Genomic DNA, 15,248 nt, shown 5'->3' on the forward strand with positions numbered 1-15,248 from the left:
AGTGCCAAACCTCAAACGTGGGAAGTTGAACAAAGATATCTGAGATTTCAATGTATATGTGGTGTAAATAAAGTGCACGCGAGTTAGTGCGTGAATGTTAAAGCAATTTCAAATTAATTTCGTTACTTTTCAAGAGTAATAAAAATGTAAAGTGATTACTTTCGGCCGGTTGTAATTTGTAATGTAATTACATATTATCATGGTGAATTTTTCGTGACCTAGGAGGCTTTATTTCTGAGAAATCCGTGTAAATTTTCTCTGTAGCTTCGTACTAGGCAAATGGGTAGATGGCATTATTTCCCTTTCTTGTACGCTGCCTTTTTTCTTTTAAGGGCACAGGGTACGCCCTATACCTTCCATGTATTTTAAGACCCATTTTCTCAGAAACTACGATATTGCCACGAGCATGGGATGATGTAAATCGTTCGGGCTTGTTTCATTTTATTCGTCGGTGTCTCTTCTTGCAATTGAACTACAATTACAGTTGCATTTCAAGTGTCGACATTATTGCAATTTTTTTAGCAACGCAGGTAGTTTGTGTCATTGTTTTTCAAATAAAACTGCAAAAAAATGACAACTATTCCGCATACGTACACCATTCTAGTTCAGTAGCTTCGTATTGACATTTCGTTTATTGTAGTTAAAAATCAGCCTTCCGCTTCTTCAAGTTGTTTTGATAATGGGTCAAATGTAACAAAAAAGTTGATTTCGAGGTATTGTGACGAGTTAAAGAGGAAAAACAAGCTTATTTCATGTTTTGTTCAAAAAGAAGATGTGCTGAACAAGTTAATTAATAGTAGTGTGCCATATAGACATCACACGAATCAGCTTTTCGCTTCTTTTTTTGTTTTCTTGGATTCCTGGCTTGTTTTGTCATATCTTCTGTGTCTCTATTGGCCAAATACTGTCGATGGCAGTCTATTTCACCCAACCATATCGCAGTGTTGCGCCTCGGCGATATGCCAAACGGCGTCGAGAAAGTTTATTCAGGCCATGCATGCCTATTTGAAAGTTAGAACGGCTTCAAAGGTGGTAGTTCTGAGGGTTTCCAGTCCAGGGAACGCGATCCATTGTGTTCTCTATGAGGGCCACGGTTCCTCCGCATTATGTGCAGACACAGTTACTCGAAATCACGGTTTGTAGAAGACCCGCATAAATCAAAGCGTAGCCACTGTCACTACAGGTAACACTTTGTCCATGCAGCGACGCGGAATAAGGACAAAGCTTACTTGCTGAAGTGCTCGCACGAGTGCTGCCGGTCTTGTTTCTGTTAGTAGCCGAAGCGTGTAGATTTCCAATTATACTGCGCTTTCTAAACAGTTTCTTGTTTCTTTGATTTCTGAACACGAGAATATGTTTTGCCGCCGAAACAAAATGAACAAAGGCGCAACTAAACTCAAAATAAATGCACACAGGGCTGGGCAAAGATACTTTGAAATTGTATCGCGATACGATACAAGATACTCAGGTAAGAAGTATTTTAGATACAGATACAAGATACCACAACGCCGATTGTATCCGATACGATACATTCCAATTGTATCTTAAGATACTTCGATACATTCGGAAATTTGTTATTATATATCTGCATATAGACGTCAGACTCTGGAGTTTCCAAGATTGGTGGCGCCACCTGTCGGAGAAGTATTGAGTAGTGCATAGACCGACTCTCTCACACAGTTTGCTATGGGACCAGGTGCAACTAGCGAGTGCTAAACAACGATTGAGCTTAATATCGCGTGTGTTTGCGCATTTAGCACTCAGAACGAGAGCTGTGAATTGCTCTCCGCTAGTCGGACGCGCCACCGAGCCGTCGTGAAGTGCTTGCTGGATCACTCGCCTGAACGACGGCGAAAACAGCAGCAGACGAGAGCCCTCCGCACGCTACGAAGAAACTCCGCAAAAGACGCACTGTTGCGTTGCGAATTGCCACGGACGTAAAAGACGGAATAGCAACGTTCAGTTTTACCGATTTCCATAGTTGTCGTACGAAGAAGAAAGGCGAGAGCGCTGGATACGGGCCGTTGCGAGCGTGTTGGGTAAGCGAAGTACCCGCGTTCTCCACAGCCGGTGGCATGAATGTGTGGCTCTGCTGTTGTTTGGCGTAGCCCTGATGCAAAACCGTGGTAACCTTGACTATGAAGCTCAGCAGAGGCTCTGACCGCGGTGCTTGTCGTGTAACACGAAGTGAGCAGCTAGAGGCAGACTGGAGACGCGTGATACGCACACCGCGACGAGTTGGTCGTCACAACACAGCATCGCGGACGTATGTACGTTTTGAAGGCTCAGAGTTCTGGTTCTAACTAGCTAACACCACGTGCGTCATACAAGTAAATCGCAGAATGTTGGTCGTGACCCCCTTCAGGTTTGTTTCGCCCGTGTCCTCCGCGGTTGCCGTAGCTATCTCGGAGGCCACGGTTTTGCCTTTGGTTGTACCCCGCGAAAGTGGACACGCACGTGTCCCCATTTGCAGTACATACAAACGGAAGACGACCATCAAGAGCACATTTGAGGATGCGTAATAAAACACTCCAATGCACAGGAAGCGAGAGATGAATTAAGGGAGAATGCAACTGAAAAGGCGAAAATCATCGGAGCCATTCGCCCCTGATGAACCGCGTTTTGTACCACTGATCGTAAGATGCATAGCTAAGTAAATTGATCGTGTATGTAGGTACTTTATCGCTGTGGCATACGTATATACCCGATTTTAACGCATTTAGGCTCTAGAGAACGGATGTCGGAGGGCTTGCCTCGAACTCGGTGTCGTGTGATGCTCGCTTGTACTTGCGAGTTGCAGCGCGCGGGAATAACTAAAACTTATTTTGCATTGTACTCGCAGTTCGCTTTGATCAGCTTCCGTTGTTTCTGAAGCGTGGATTGGCGGAAGAAGCTTTCCAGGTCCTTGATTTTCAGGAAACCGCGCCTCGACACCAACGAAAGAGGAGGGTTATATTGCGGCCTATGCACATTCGCTTGCGGGCGGCTCTCTTTGCACTACCCAGTTAGTGCCAGGGCTACGATGAGGGCGCTGGTGGCGGTGTTTTTCGCAGCGCCGCCTGGGCAGAGTCTGACGTCTATACGGTAATTTAGCACTAAACGCCGATGCGCAAAAATGTTCGCTTGAAAGTTTATTAACTGCGAACAATTTTGTTTCATTTCGATGAAATGTGTGTTAGTATCTCGAAATTTTTGTATTTCTTGCTGAAGGTATATTACTTTTGTTCCGAAACAACTTATTGGGGTTGCTTTAGCTGCTTACCATGACAGCTCTTTATAGACTTCGCTGATAACGGTTTTTGCTTGCCGCTTTTGTAATTGGGTGGAGTCGATGCTCTACTTGCGGACCAGCTAGCGGGCTGCCATCTTCAATAAGAAGCCTCCGCACAATCGTGCAAATACCGTTGTTAAGTTCTACCTTGCCCGTAAACGTATCTCGGTTTACGCAATACCCGATCATCGGACATCAGCGATAACGCTGGTAGCGACATTCTTTGCGACGCATCTTGTTTACGTAGAGCATATAAAGCTGCAATTGCTTTTATATTCTTCTTATCTGCTGGCGTAAACCGTTCTTTAGCGACGTACTCAGTAATGCGCGATCTTTTAACAATTTTTTTATGAGAGAACATCTGCAGCCTAGAAAACGTGTCAGACATGTTCTATAGTTGCACGAAGTGCCACAGGACACCGCCGCTATTCACACTATATTGACACTTAAGCTCCGATTACCTGGTGATTATTAGCAGTAAAAATATTTAGAGAAGACTAAGAAAGAGAAACAAATATAACTAAGTTAAATACAAAAACGGTTTTGTATCAAACACAGCGAATAAGTACAGTAACACGATACAGGCGGCAGTCCCAAGAGCTAATAATAATTGTTGAGTTTAACGTCCCACAGAACCACGATATGATAATGATAGACGCCATTGTGGAGGGCTACGGACATTTAGATCACGTGGTGTTGTAAAAATCAAATATCAGCACACGGGCATCGAACTGCGGCCGCCGCGACCTCGAGCAGCATAACGACTAGACCACCGCGGCGGGTAACCCCTGATAGCCATGGCAATTATGCATTTAAGGCAAGACCAGAGAAAATTCAGTGCCTATGTAAAATAGCGTAAACCGACTCGTTGAGACGCTTATTAGGGAAACGGAGCATTTTGTATAACAGCGTTTCTCCAATCCCTTTGCTAACATCTTTGAGATGGCTTCTAATAATTTACGTTATTATTATGAGAGCTCAATTTCGCTATTTTACTAACGAGTTAGCAGAACTTTTGTTACTGTATACTCCAAGCACGCGCAGATTATTATATATTTGTTCTCAACGTCGCCTTGACATAACAGTAAACTTAGGTAGAATATAAGCCTGTAAACAGTATCAGAAATATTGCAGACAGCTAAAAGTAAAGATAAAGCAGAGCTTACGTTGCGAGCAAGTAAAGACCATATTGTAGGCAGACCCGAAAAAAGCAATACAGAGACATAGGTAATGTATGGGATGGAAAAGGACAGCTTATAAGAAACTTGTGCTAACAATCCAATTATGATTTTGAAAACTTATCGAATAAAAGAAAAGGAGACGTACGCCAAGATAGCTTCTGTTAAGTGAATGCTTGTTCTGTTAAATCCAGCATCGGCACCGGTGGTACTATAGCTGTTAGAACCTTATTTGCATATAAGTCAATCTCATTGCATGTAAGTCAAACTTGCATCGACGAAGTCCTTCAAATCGCCGATGTGTGAAAGCCACCAGACGCAAAGCAACCCCTTTTCTTGCGTTCTTCAGACTTCGTAACGACGCACAACGCAAGAGAAACTTCGACAACGACACTACAGCGGAATCAGAATTTGTGCAAAAGACACCGAACGCATTGGTGTACGCGTCACAGGATAGTAGCTAAGAGCCAAGTGCCATAGCACTGACACAACTAAAAAGCAAAAAAGGAAACTGTGAAAGCATAATGTCGTTTGGGCGTGGCCGTTCGCGCGTTTGTGGAGAGGACGCGAACGCCGCGTGACTCTGCTCCCTCAATAGAGAGGTTTAGAGCTCATCACCTGCCCTTGCTGGAAAACTCTGGCGGAAAGATAAAATAACTTCATTGTCTTTAGTGTTAATCTGGTGGCTCAGTGGGAGCAGTATAAGCTTGAGAAGGGGAGTTTAACCAACGTTTATTGTTTCGCACCGCGGTTTTGCGATGGCAGTATCTCGTATCTTAAGATACACGATACAATCTTCAATGTATCGGAAATACAGATACTGACACACGTCTTGCGAGACGTATCGTGATACAGATACGAGATACCCAAAGAGTATCTAAGATAGTATCGAAGATACATGTATCTTCGATACTGCCCAGCACTGAATGCACAGAACCCCGTCTCCATGCGGGTCTCACACACCCAAGGCAAGTGGACTCGGTAAATGCCACGCGTGTTAAAAAAAACTGCACCATGTGCCTTTAAGTAGCCGGAATACTTTTTTAGAAACCTGCTAAGCTCAGAGAAGCTACCATTTTCAAAATTTCAATAGTTTACTTGAAGCAGAATGCTTAGGTTGTGCACGGTCCGAGAAAGGGGGGCTTGGCTGCTCGTCAATTGGTCTCGAAGACCTGGTCCTTTTTGGCTCAATCAAAACGCGAAAAAATGTGCGGGGTGCCGAATATTGTTAAGGAAGGCCTTATATTGTGACGGAGGCGAGATGACGGTTTAATGGATATTTACAACAGTGAAGTGGCAGCCAAACAAGATGGCTGAGAAACCCCACGCGCAAGCGCTTCTCGCTCACTCGTCGTCTTCATCTTCGGAGAGCACCGCGCTAGCTCATGTCCACGACGCACCGTGACAATCACATTCCTAACAAGCGAATAACCAAATTTCGTTTCTTTTTAAAATTTTGCCCTACCCTGTGTCCTTAACAGCGAAGCTGTTTAAGATATCGGTAAGTTGTGCTCCGTCGTGCAAAACTCCACTGGTGGGCATGCGCCACAGGAATTGGGCAAGCCCGATTACCGAGTACAGCCGGTGTGTGCGTTAAACGAAAGATCTGCTCGGCGAAGTAGAGCACGTGAAACACGTGAGAGAGAGAGAGAGAAAGAGAGAAAATAGAGAGAGAGAAAGAAAGCGACAGAAAGGAAGAGAAAATAGACAGTAATAAAGGAGATAAAAACATAAGAAGATAGAAAGGCAGTGGAAGACATAGAAAAAGAGGGAAATGGATAGAAAGGAACAGACACAAAAAAGAGATAGAAAAAACAGAGAGCAAGACAGAAAGAGATAGATAGATGAAGAGAAACAAAGAAAGAGGGAGAGAGAGAGAGTGATAGAAAGAAAGAGAAATAATTAGGTAGAAAGAGCGATAAACAGAATGAAACATGTCTAGCAATCTGGGACATCGAGTACTGCGGCAAAGTCGACCCTAAAGGGAAGCGCTCGGCGTAACGCTATGGGGAGCGTTCTTTAAAAATTCATTACTAAAGGATGCCTTAATTTTCGCAAATTGCACTTAAGGCACTTAACGCTGACAGCGTTCTTATGCTGTACATAGCAATTAGTTTGAATTCGCCGGCTGGATTTTTTTCCCGAGACACTTTCGTGGATCCATTGAAAATGCATGGGGTGATTTTTCAAAAGTTAATTGTAGCACAACGATCATTCATTCGCTAATTGCACTCTAGTGACAAGTACACTACGACAAACTTTCCATGTGCGTGGAATTTGGTATGATTACGCTGGCTGGGTTTTTTTCCCGAAGAGGTTTCCTAAATCCTACTGCGGGAAAGCAGCCACAGGGGTAAAAAAATGCCTGTCGCTAAATTGATAAGAAAGTGCATGTTGATCACGTTAAAACTCAGAAAAGTCTACAGATGTGATGCACATTATCACGCTGACGTATAGGAAATTGGTAATAGTAATAAGTAATAGTAAAGAATCTAACAATTTATTTGAAATTTATGGGCGCAAGCTCTTAGTGTAGAAGCACATCCATAGTATAGATGGTATTTCAAGGTATATAGTCACGATAAGACGATAGATCACAATTTCATATAATGAATTTCTACTGTTCATTTTTATCGTTGATTAGTAACCAAGATTAATTACAATCAATTAATTATATGCAACCTAGTGTTCAGTGGTGTCAAACGAAAAGTATCCGAAATGGCAATGTAGCTTTTTAATAATAGCACTGACATCTATATATATTTAGTAATCATGGTCATCCTTATCATGATATCTATCTATCTATCTATCTATCTATCTATCTATCTATCTATCTATCTATCTATCTATCTATCTATCTATCTATCTATCTATCTATCTATCTATCTATCTATCTATCTATCTATCTATCTATCTATCTATCTATCTATCTATCTATCTATCAAGCCGCCTACGACTTTGTGCTCTCTTGACCGTTTCGTTAACGGGATGTACACCAAAATTGGTGTGGCATCACGTGAATTTGGTTGGTAACAACTTTATTGATGGTCCGGCAGAGCTTTCGCCGACTGGGCTTTAGGTCTCCCACGTGGGGACGTCGAGGCCTTGCCCACGTGGGGACGTCGAGGCCTTGCCTCACCGCCGCCTCGCGGGCCTGCTGGACAGCCCAAAGTTGGTCGCCGAGGCATGCATGACAAATATAAATGACAGGTCATAAGATCAATATCATGACATGCATATCATGAACGGTATGATTTACATGTCATGGTCTTGTCCTCTCGCTGCCGTTTCGTTAATTTATTGTATACCAAAATTAGTAAGGCGTGACAAGAGATGTATGATGAACATAATTGACTGGTCGTAACGCGCAAGTCATGACATGCATGCCATATATGTACAGCATGATTTACAAGACACGGCGTTGGGGCGCTCGCGGCCTTGTCATTAAATGGATATGTGCCAAAATTCGTATGGCGTGACATTTCTGTATGATGAACATAAATGACAGGGGGTAATATCAAAATCATAAAATGCATGTCGTGTACGGCATGACTAACATTCCACGCTCATGGTGCACTCGCAGTCGTTTCGCTAGTTTGATAGATGCCAAACCTTGTATTGTGCGACGTGACTGTATGCCGAACATAAATTAGAAGTAATAACATTGAAATCGTGACATGCATGCCATGTACGGCATGATTTACATGCCACGCTCATGGTGCGCTCGCGGCCGTGTCATTCATTGAATATATACCAATATTGATATGGCATGACATGACTGTATAAAGAACATAAACGGCAGGTCCTAACATGCAAATTCGGACATGCATATCATGTACGGCAGGACTTTCATGCCGCGCTTGTGATGCACCTGACGAATACACCGCCCATCGAAACACCAGCCAACTGGTATGAGGCCCTTACTAAGGCGAAAGCCTTAGATGTCTCATCAAACGCGAAACTTGAATGCCGGCGTCTTCGAGATTTGGCGGCATGTGACGATACTTCGCGAGACCGGCGTCGGCGTCGAAGGATGCAAAAAAAGTAATTAAGGGTCTAGAGTCGCGTGATACTCACACGAATATGCGTGTACGTGTGTACATGCGTGTACGTGCAGTCGGCGTACCAAAAGTCACATGGCCTCAGTGTAACATGACGTTATTAATGACGTCATTCTGTGACGTCATCACGACGTCACAGATCGCCAGATTTTGAGACATCGTAGTGGCGACATCGAAGGACATCGTTGCTTGGTGAAGGCGGCCCGCCTTCACGGAGGCTCTGCAAAATCTTGTGAGGAGCAGAAAGCTTGCAATGCCTCCGATCCTGGAGGCATGTGCAAAGCCACCTTTAAGGGAAGCTGTAGAGGTTTTAAAATTCGGTAAAATATTGTTGTTAACAAGGACCAACATTATTGTCGACGATGGAGTAATTTTTTCCGCTGTTGTGGCAGCAGGAGCTTTAAAATACGCAAAAGAAAAGTTCATCTTGCTCCGCCCACGCGAATGCGCCGAAAGTGTGGGCGTAGAAACGAACTAACCGGATCTACGTCATCGTCGGTATCTTTGGCGGAGCCGCGCAGCACTGTCGTATCTTCAACCGTGGCCTCCGTGACTAGTTCCGGCTGCGCGCGTTAGTGGAACTGATCGCAAGGCCATGCTTTCTTTAACTGTGCTGATGTTGCCGATGACGCGGCACGCCGAAGATGACGTCACCGCGTTCACTCAGCATCTCAAGAAGCCCTGCGGCTGCAGCCGTGGTTTTTTGCCAAGAAATGCTATTTGCGTTCACTTCTGTGAATTCTCACATTGGTTTTCGAATTCAGCAGGGATCAAACTATGATTACACACTCCAAAGTCATTTTTTTTAAGTGCTTCAGCCTCCCTTTGAGTTCGGAGAGCTTTTTGATGTGGCGGGGGAGAGGAGGATCAGCATGTCGACTGAGACGAAAAAGAACAAGAAAAATTGGGGGACCCTTAAGCTTCGCCTTTAAGAGTTGAACGCGATAGCGAAATCCGGCCCCTAGTGTGCACTTCAACCACTAAGTGCATACTTATTAATGTGTGTTGTTGCACACACACGCACACAGACACACACGCACGCGCGCGCGCGCGCTATGTATCTATTGGCCTCGAGGAGTTACGGAGTCGCCCTCTGTCGGACGCGCCTCGATTGCGTGCTAGGCAGGATACCGCCGGCGCGCTCCCCATAGGTCTTGCTGTCGGCGGTCTACAAAAACACCTCGCGGAAGCCCTCGAGGGCATTTCTGTAAGTACTTTCGAAATGAACTGTGTTCTTTACTGTCAAAATAATCATTTTCGACGAACTGAAAGCACAAGGTAGTCTACAGTCGCTGTCTCTTTGCAGAAAACCGAGCACCCGTGTCACTCTGTCACCGCGTTGGAGACCCCTGAACCGGCTTCTTGCGTGAAAGGTAGTCACTCGCTGAGTGCAAACTGTGAAATATCTCGTTAGAGTAGACTGCCTGTATAACCAAACGGAGCATAACAGAAAGGAGCCTCAAGACAGCGATCGCACGGGTTCGCGACGACTGACGGTGCCTCTGCATGTATGAGCGTGTGCATGTATGTTCGTACTGATACTTTCGCTTTTGCTACGAGCGCGTTTTGGCACCGCGCTGTGAACTTTAGGTCGCAAAATATGAGAATTTGTGAGTAAACAAACAACTACTGTTGCGCGGACGCTATCAGAGCAGTTCAAAACAATTTCCTTACAACTGCGGCTTCGGTGCGCATGGCAACTTCGTGATCTGCTGTCCCGACGATTCAGTGTTTTTTTTTTTCTTTTTCAGCCTAAATTCGGGTACGTTTCAATGTCATTTGACAAGTCTCGCACTGCGTATTGATCGGTCTTCTCAGCGGGCAAATGCCGCTGTTTCTGTTTCTTTATTCAGCGCATTCGTTTCGTTTGGTGCTCACACAAAACGTGAGCAAATGCGACGCCTTTTTTTAATGCTCCTTAATTATCGTTCCGTTTGCATTCCAGTGAATTTTCCGCTCTCTGTCAGCAACAAATTCATAGACCAAAGCTTCACCACTTCGAGATTGCTGGTGGAAGAAGAACCATTCTATGAGACCGAGCATGTAGTAGTACGACGCCTAGGAAAAGAAAGAAAATACAGTAACGTTTGCCGGACTTGTTCTGCAAACGTTGGCTGTGAACTAGGACCCACATGAACTTGAAATAGCGGTGAATAAAATAGAAGGTATTGCAGCAACCAGCAGCCGCAAAACAGGATAGTAATTATTTGGCGTGTACCTGAGCAATTTTGGCAGCAGAGTCGTGTCTAACGCCAACAGGGTAGCATCTTTCCCACGTAAATAAATGAGGCTCCAAGAAAATACATGGCATTGGCCGGTGGGCCGATCACGGAGGCAATGCAATGTAGCTTATGAAGCAATGCATGCCTCATCAAATGGGAAGGTTGCCCGTCGGCGTCCCGCGTAGGCGGCGTCAACACGAGTGATGCAAAAAATAATCGTCACGTGATGGTGTCACCATATGACGTCATCATGACGTCACAGATCGCCAATATATGTAGCGTCATTATGACGTCACATAATGTGACGTCACATGATGACGTATTCACACGTCATGGTCGCTTTGCATTGCCTCCGTGATCGGTTACGGAGGCCATGCAAAACCGCGTTAGGTGCAGAACACTTTTGGAGGGGGGCGCGGGAGAATCAGTACATCGACTGACAAGAAGAAGATGGCTTTCGCCTTCTAGTCATCTTTAACGAATGCATAAGGGACCCTGTGCGTTTTTAATTTAACGTATCTAAACAATGACTTGCGCATCTGCAGCCGATTTTGTGGACGCTGAGCACGGGGCCGACGATCAAGAGGTCGCATTGGAGGGTTCTGAGATGGCATGGCACGTGGTAAAAGGTAGCGCTTTTACCATCCTGTGGCAGATAAGCATCATTTGCCGGCGGGAAGCGCGCGCGAGCCATCGTCTCAGTGCGCGCTGTCTGCTACTCACCGAACATCGCAGGCCCGAAGCAGTAACAAAAGTCTTCGTCGCGGAAGTGCTTGTTGCACACAAGACTCGTAGCGGATGGCTACTTGCCGGTTCTTAGCTTTACAACCGATGCTTCACGCTGTTTCTTGTCCCGCGGTTACCGGTGCAGGCTGACACTGGGCTCCGTTGCGTAAACGGGGCACTGCGGCACCGAGCGGTAGAGCCCCAGTTCGTCGCCTCCGGAGGCAGCCACTCTATTACAGTGGTTTCAATTGAGTAGAAAATGAGAGAAAACTTCCGAATTTGAACAGACCGCAGCGCATGTGGGACTTGAAACTCGTTTTCAAAGCACGCGGCAGTGCGCCACAAGCAGCCGACGCGGCCGCTGAGACCACGTGATCCTGCCAAGCACGTCACGCCGACGGTGGCGCCGGCGTTTCCAGTGGTGGGCCTCGAGGCCCACCACTGGAAACGCCGGTACAGGTTTTCGATCTAAAGCACTTCCTTGTGCTAGAGTCGAGACATATTTCTCACAATACCTCACAGATGGCAGCACATTACCTAATGTTTGCTGTTTGCTTGATAAACGCCTCCTCTAGAAAGAAGGCGTTGGCTTGATATGTTTTCCGCTAGATGGACATAGTTGTCCAATTTTAGAGCTGTTTGAAAGTTCGTGTGTTTTTAGCGGCGATGGCTGCACTATCCCGGCTTTTTTCGAAGCATGGCGTCGCGCAAAAAAACGTAGTTTGACGGCCTCGCCAATGCGCCTACAAATCGCCGAATGGGCTCATTTTCATCGTGACACCTGCCGAACAAAATGCGTTAAGGAGACTCCTTCCACTCCTTACAGTGTTTGTCGTGTTTTTCCCGAAGCAGTCGCAAGTAACAGCGTGGCTTTGGTGGAGAAAGACGAAGACGCCGTTCGGAACGGTTGTGTTTTTGATGTTCTCCGCTACAAAGGATCAATCGGCTTCAAGCCGAGGTACTGCCCAGGTTTCTACCAGCAGTAATGACTACCGTATCGTCCTGCCCCGTCTACCTACTGGTAAGCTCGTCGCTGACTCCGTTTTCCTGCATGCAGACCTTGCTGGCCGCCCATACCGAGCGCAGGACTTTCGAGATGCCCTCCGGAATATCATAGACCTTGCTGATATAACCTCGATCGGGCAATTTCAAATGTCACATGTCTGGATGGTGACTTGCAGGACTGCGCTATCTAAAATGAAGATAGTAACCTGTGGTGAATTCTTTGTTCGAGGACGAAGATGCGTCGTTATAGACCCTGAACCCACGGAAGTTAAAATGAAGCTGTTATGGCTCCCTGAACGCCTGGAAGATATTTATGTGCACGAAGCCTTTCAGCCTTTCGGAAAGATCAAGTCGATTTCAGCGGAAACTTGGAGGGTGTCAGAAATGGAACAGATGAGGACCCTTAACCGAGACGTTGTACTGGCACTTGGTGACGGAGTCCGTGTCTCCGACATCCCGCATCTGCTCTCAGTTTGTGGTCTACAAAGCCTAGTGCTAATTCCCGGCAGGCCACCTTTGTGCCTTCGTTGCAACAAAGTAGGACATATTCGTCGACATTGCAGGACACCACGCTGCGAAGATTGTCGGCGGTTTGGACACACGGCTGAAGAATGTGTGGCGACGTATGCCAATAAATTACGACATCGCATGCGACCACCTGAAGATGCGTTTCCAGAACACATCATGGACGCTACGGAAGTTCTCGATGCAACGGGAGACCTTCCACGTGCTGCCGTCGCTGAGCCCTGTGCTGTTGACAAGGACGCAGCTAGTGACTGTGCTGGAGCGGAGAACTCTAAACAAGCGTCAAACACCGTAGATGTGACAGACAGAGGAGAGAAGGAAGCAGTACCTGCACATGAGTCAGTATTGACACAAAAGGAAAGCCCCAGCAGTAATGCTGATGTAGAAACGCCACGTGAGAAGCTAACTAGTGCCGATGTGCGAGAATCCGTCGATGTTTCTATAAGTAAGCGCCCGGCATCGTCAAACCCTGAGACGAGTGAGGAAAGTGACTCGGCGGTTGGCCCCAGACAATCACGACGTCGGAGATCATCAAAGCATGCAGGAAAGTGCAGACGTTCAAGATCAAGGAGGCCTGGCGGCGGTAACGGGGAGCATTCGCGCGCCCCTTCCCCACCAGACCGGCGTATGCAGCTCTGATAAAAGTGTAGACACCATGGCGCTGCCACAGAAAGTCACTTTTGCAACGATCAACGTATGTGGACTTCGAACCAAGCAGAAGCAGGTGCAGCTCCGCCGGTTGCTGTTCAGCCGCCACCTTGACTTCGTCGCCGTTCAAGAAACGAAGATCGAGAGTGAAGTGGACATGGAGAGGGCCTTGCGGCCATATCTCTCCGTATTTGATGTAATTGTTTCGCACGCTGTAGGCCTATCGGCGGGCTGCCTTTTGTTTCTTAGGAAGAGTTTACCGTATTCTTCTGTTGCTTATAATGTTGACGCAGAGGGGCGGCTTATACAATGCGACTTTATGTTGTATGGTTTGCCGTGGCGCCTAATCAATGTATATGCCTTCAATGATGCACCGCGGCGCACTAATTTCTTTGAAAGCTTGGCCACTTTGCTAGATCCTGACCGTAACATTCTGCTCATGGGTGATTTCAACTGTGTTTGCAGTCCCTGTGATCGTACTGGGTTTAGCCGCAGCGATAAGAGTGCTGAAGTGCTATCTCTGATAGTTCAAAATGCGGGACTTGTTGACATAGGAGCACTGAATAGATTACCCTCATATACACATGCACAGGGTAGTACTCACACTAGAATTGATCGCATTTATGTTTCAGCGCCTCTTATTTCTCGCGACCTGTCATGCAAAACGGAGCCTATTTCGTTCTCAGATCACTGCATTGTTGTGGGGCAGATTGGTCATAACACTCGATCATATTTCAGACCGCAGTGGGCACTCTGGAAACTCAACTCTTCAATTGTCAGTGACCAGGAATTTACTGCTCGCGTGCGCGTAGCCCTGAGGAGTTGCTTGTCGGCTGACATGCCTTTGTTTGCCTCTTGGGAATTTTTCAAACAAGAAGTTCGGACAGTAGCTATCGAAATCGGATCAGTGCGGGGTTTTTACAGAAGGTTAGAACAAAAGATGTTGCTAAAGAATCTTCAAAACTTATATGAATTTGAATGTGAGGCGCCTGGTTGTTACACAGACGAAATCGCTAATGCCAAATGCGCACTCCAGAGGTACGACACCTTACGCTACAGAGGTGCCCGTGTTCGATCACGCAATACTCGTACCTTGCATTCAGAGGAACCCACACGTCAAGCCTTACTCGATGAATACCGCAACGCAAAAAGCAAATTTATACCAGATTTATATTCGCAAGGGTCATTGGTAACTAATACAAGTGAAATCATGACAGAATTTGAAGCTTATTACACAGCATTGTTCAGCGATTCCTATGAAATACAGAATGAAGATCTAGTAACGCAGTTTCTGTCATTTGTGACTCCTTTATCGGACGAAGAGTGTGAGTCTATTAGTGGGCCTATCACTTTAAAAGAAATAGAACTCGCCGTTGACCAGTTACCGATGTCGAAACGCCAGGACCCGACGGGATGTCGGGCGAATTTTTCAAAACCTTTAAATCCTTACTGTGCCCGGTACTGCTGGACATTTTCACGCAGAGTTTGAATCTGGGGACCCTTCCTCAATCTTTTACAAGAAGCCACACCGTCCTAATTCCGAAATACTCAGATAGAGAAAGCTCCGTCATGTTGACGGCTACAGACCGATTACACTGTGTAACGTGACTAT

The 15,248-nt window shown here is 46.0% G+C and overlaps 1 protein-coding gene across 1 annotated transcript; it reads left to right on the top strand.

Moving 5' to 3' along the window:
• Positions 1 to 12,365: 12,365 nt before the first annotated feature.
• Positions 12,366 to 13,627, top strand: LOC119374921 (uncharacterized). Its single transcript, XM_037645125.2, has one exon. The coding sequence runs from the start codon at positions 12,377 to 12,379 to the stop codon at positions 13,625 to 13,627; it is 1,251 nt and encodes a 416-aa protein (XP_037501053.1). The 5' UTR covers positions 12,366 to 12,376.
• The last annotated feature ends 1,621 nt before the right edge of the window (positions 13,628 to 15,248 follow it).

The sequence above is a fragment of the Rhipicephalus sanguineus genome, chromosome 11 (genome assembly GCF_013339695.2).
Source record: "Rhipicephalus sanguineus isolate Rsan-2018 chromosome 11, BIME_Rsan_1.4, whole genome shotgun sequence".
Taxonomy (NCBI): domain Eukaryota; kingdom Metazoa; phylum Arthropoda; class Arachnida; order Ixodida; family Ixodidae; genus Rhipicephalus; species Rhipicephalus sanguineus.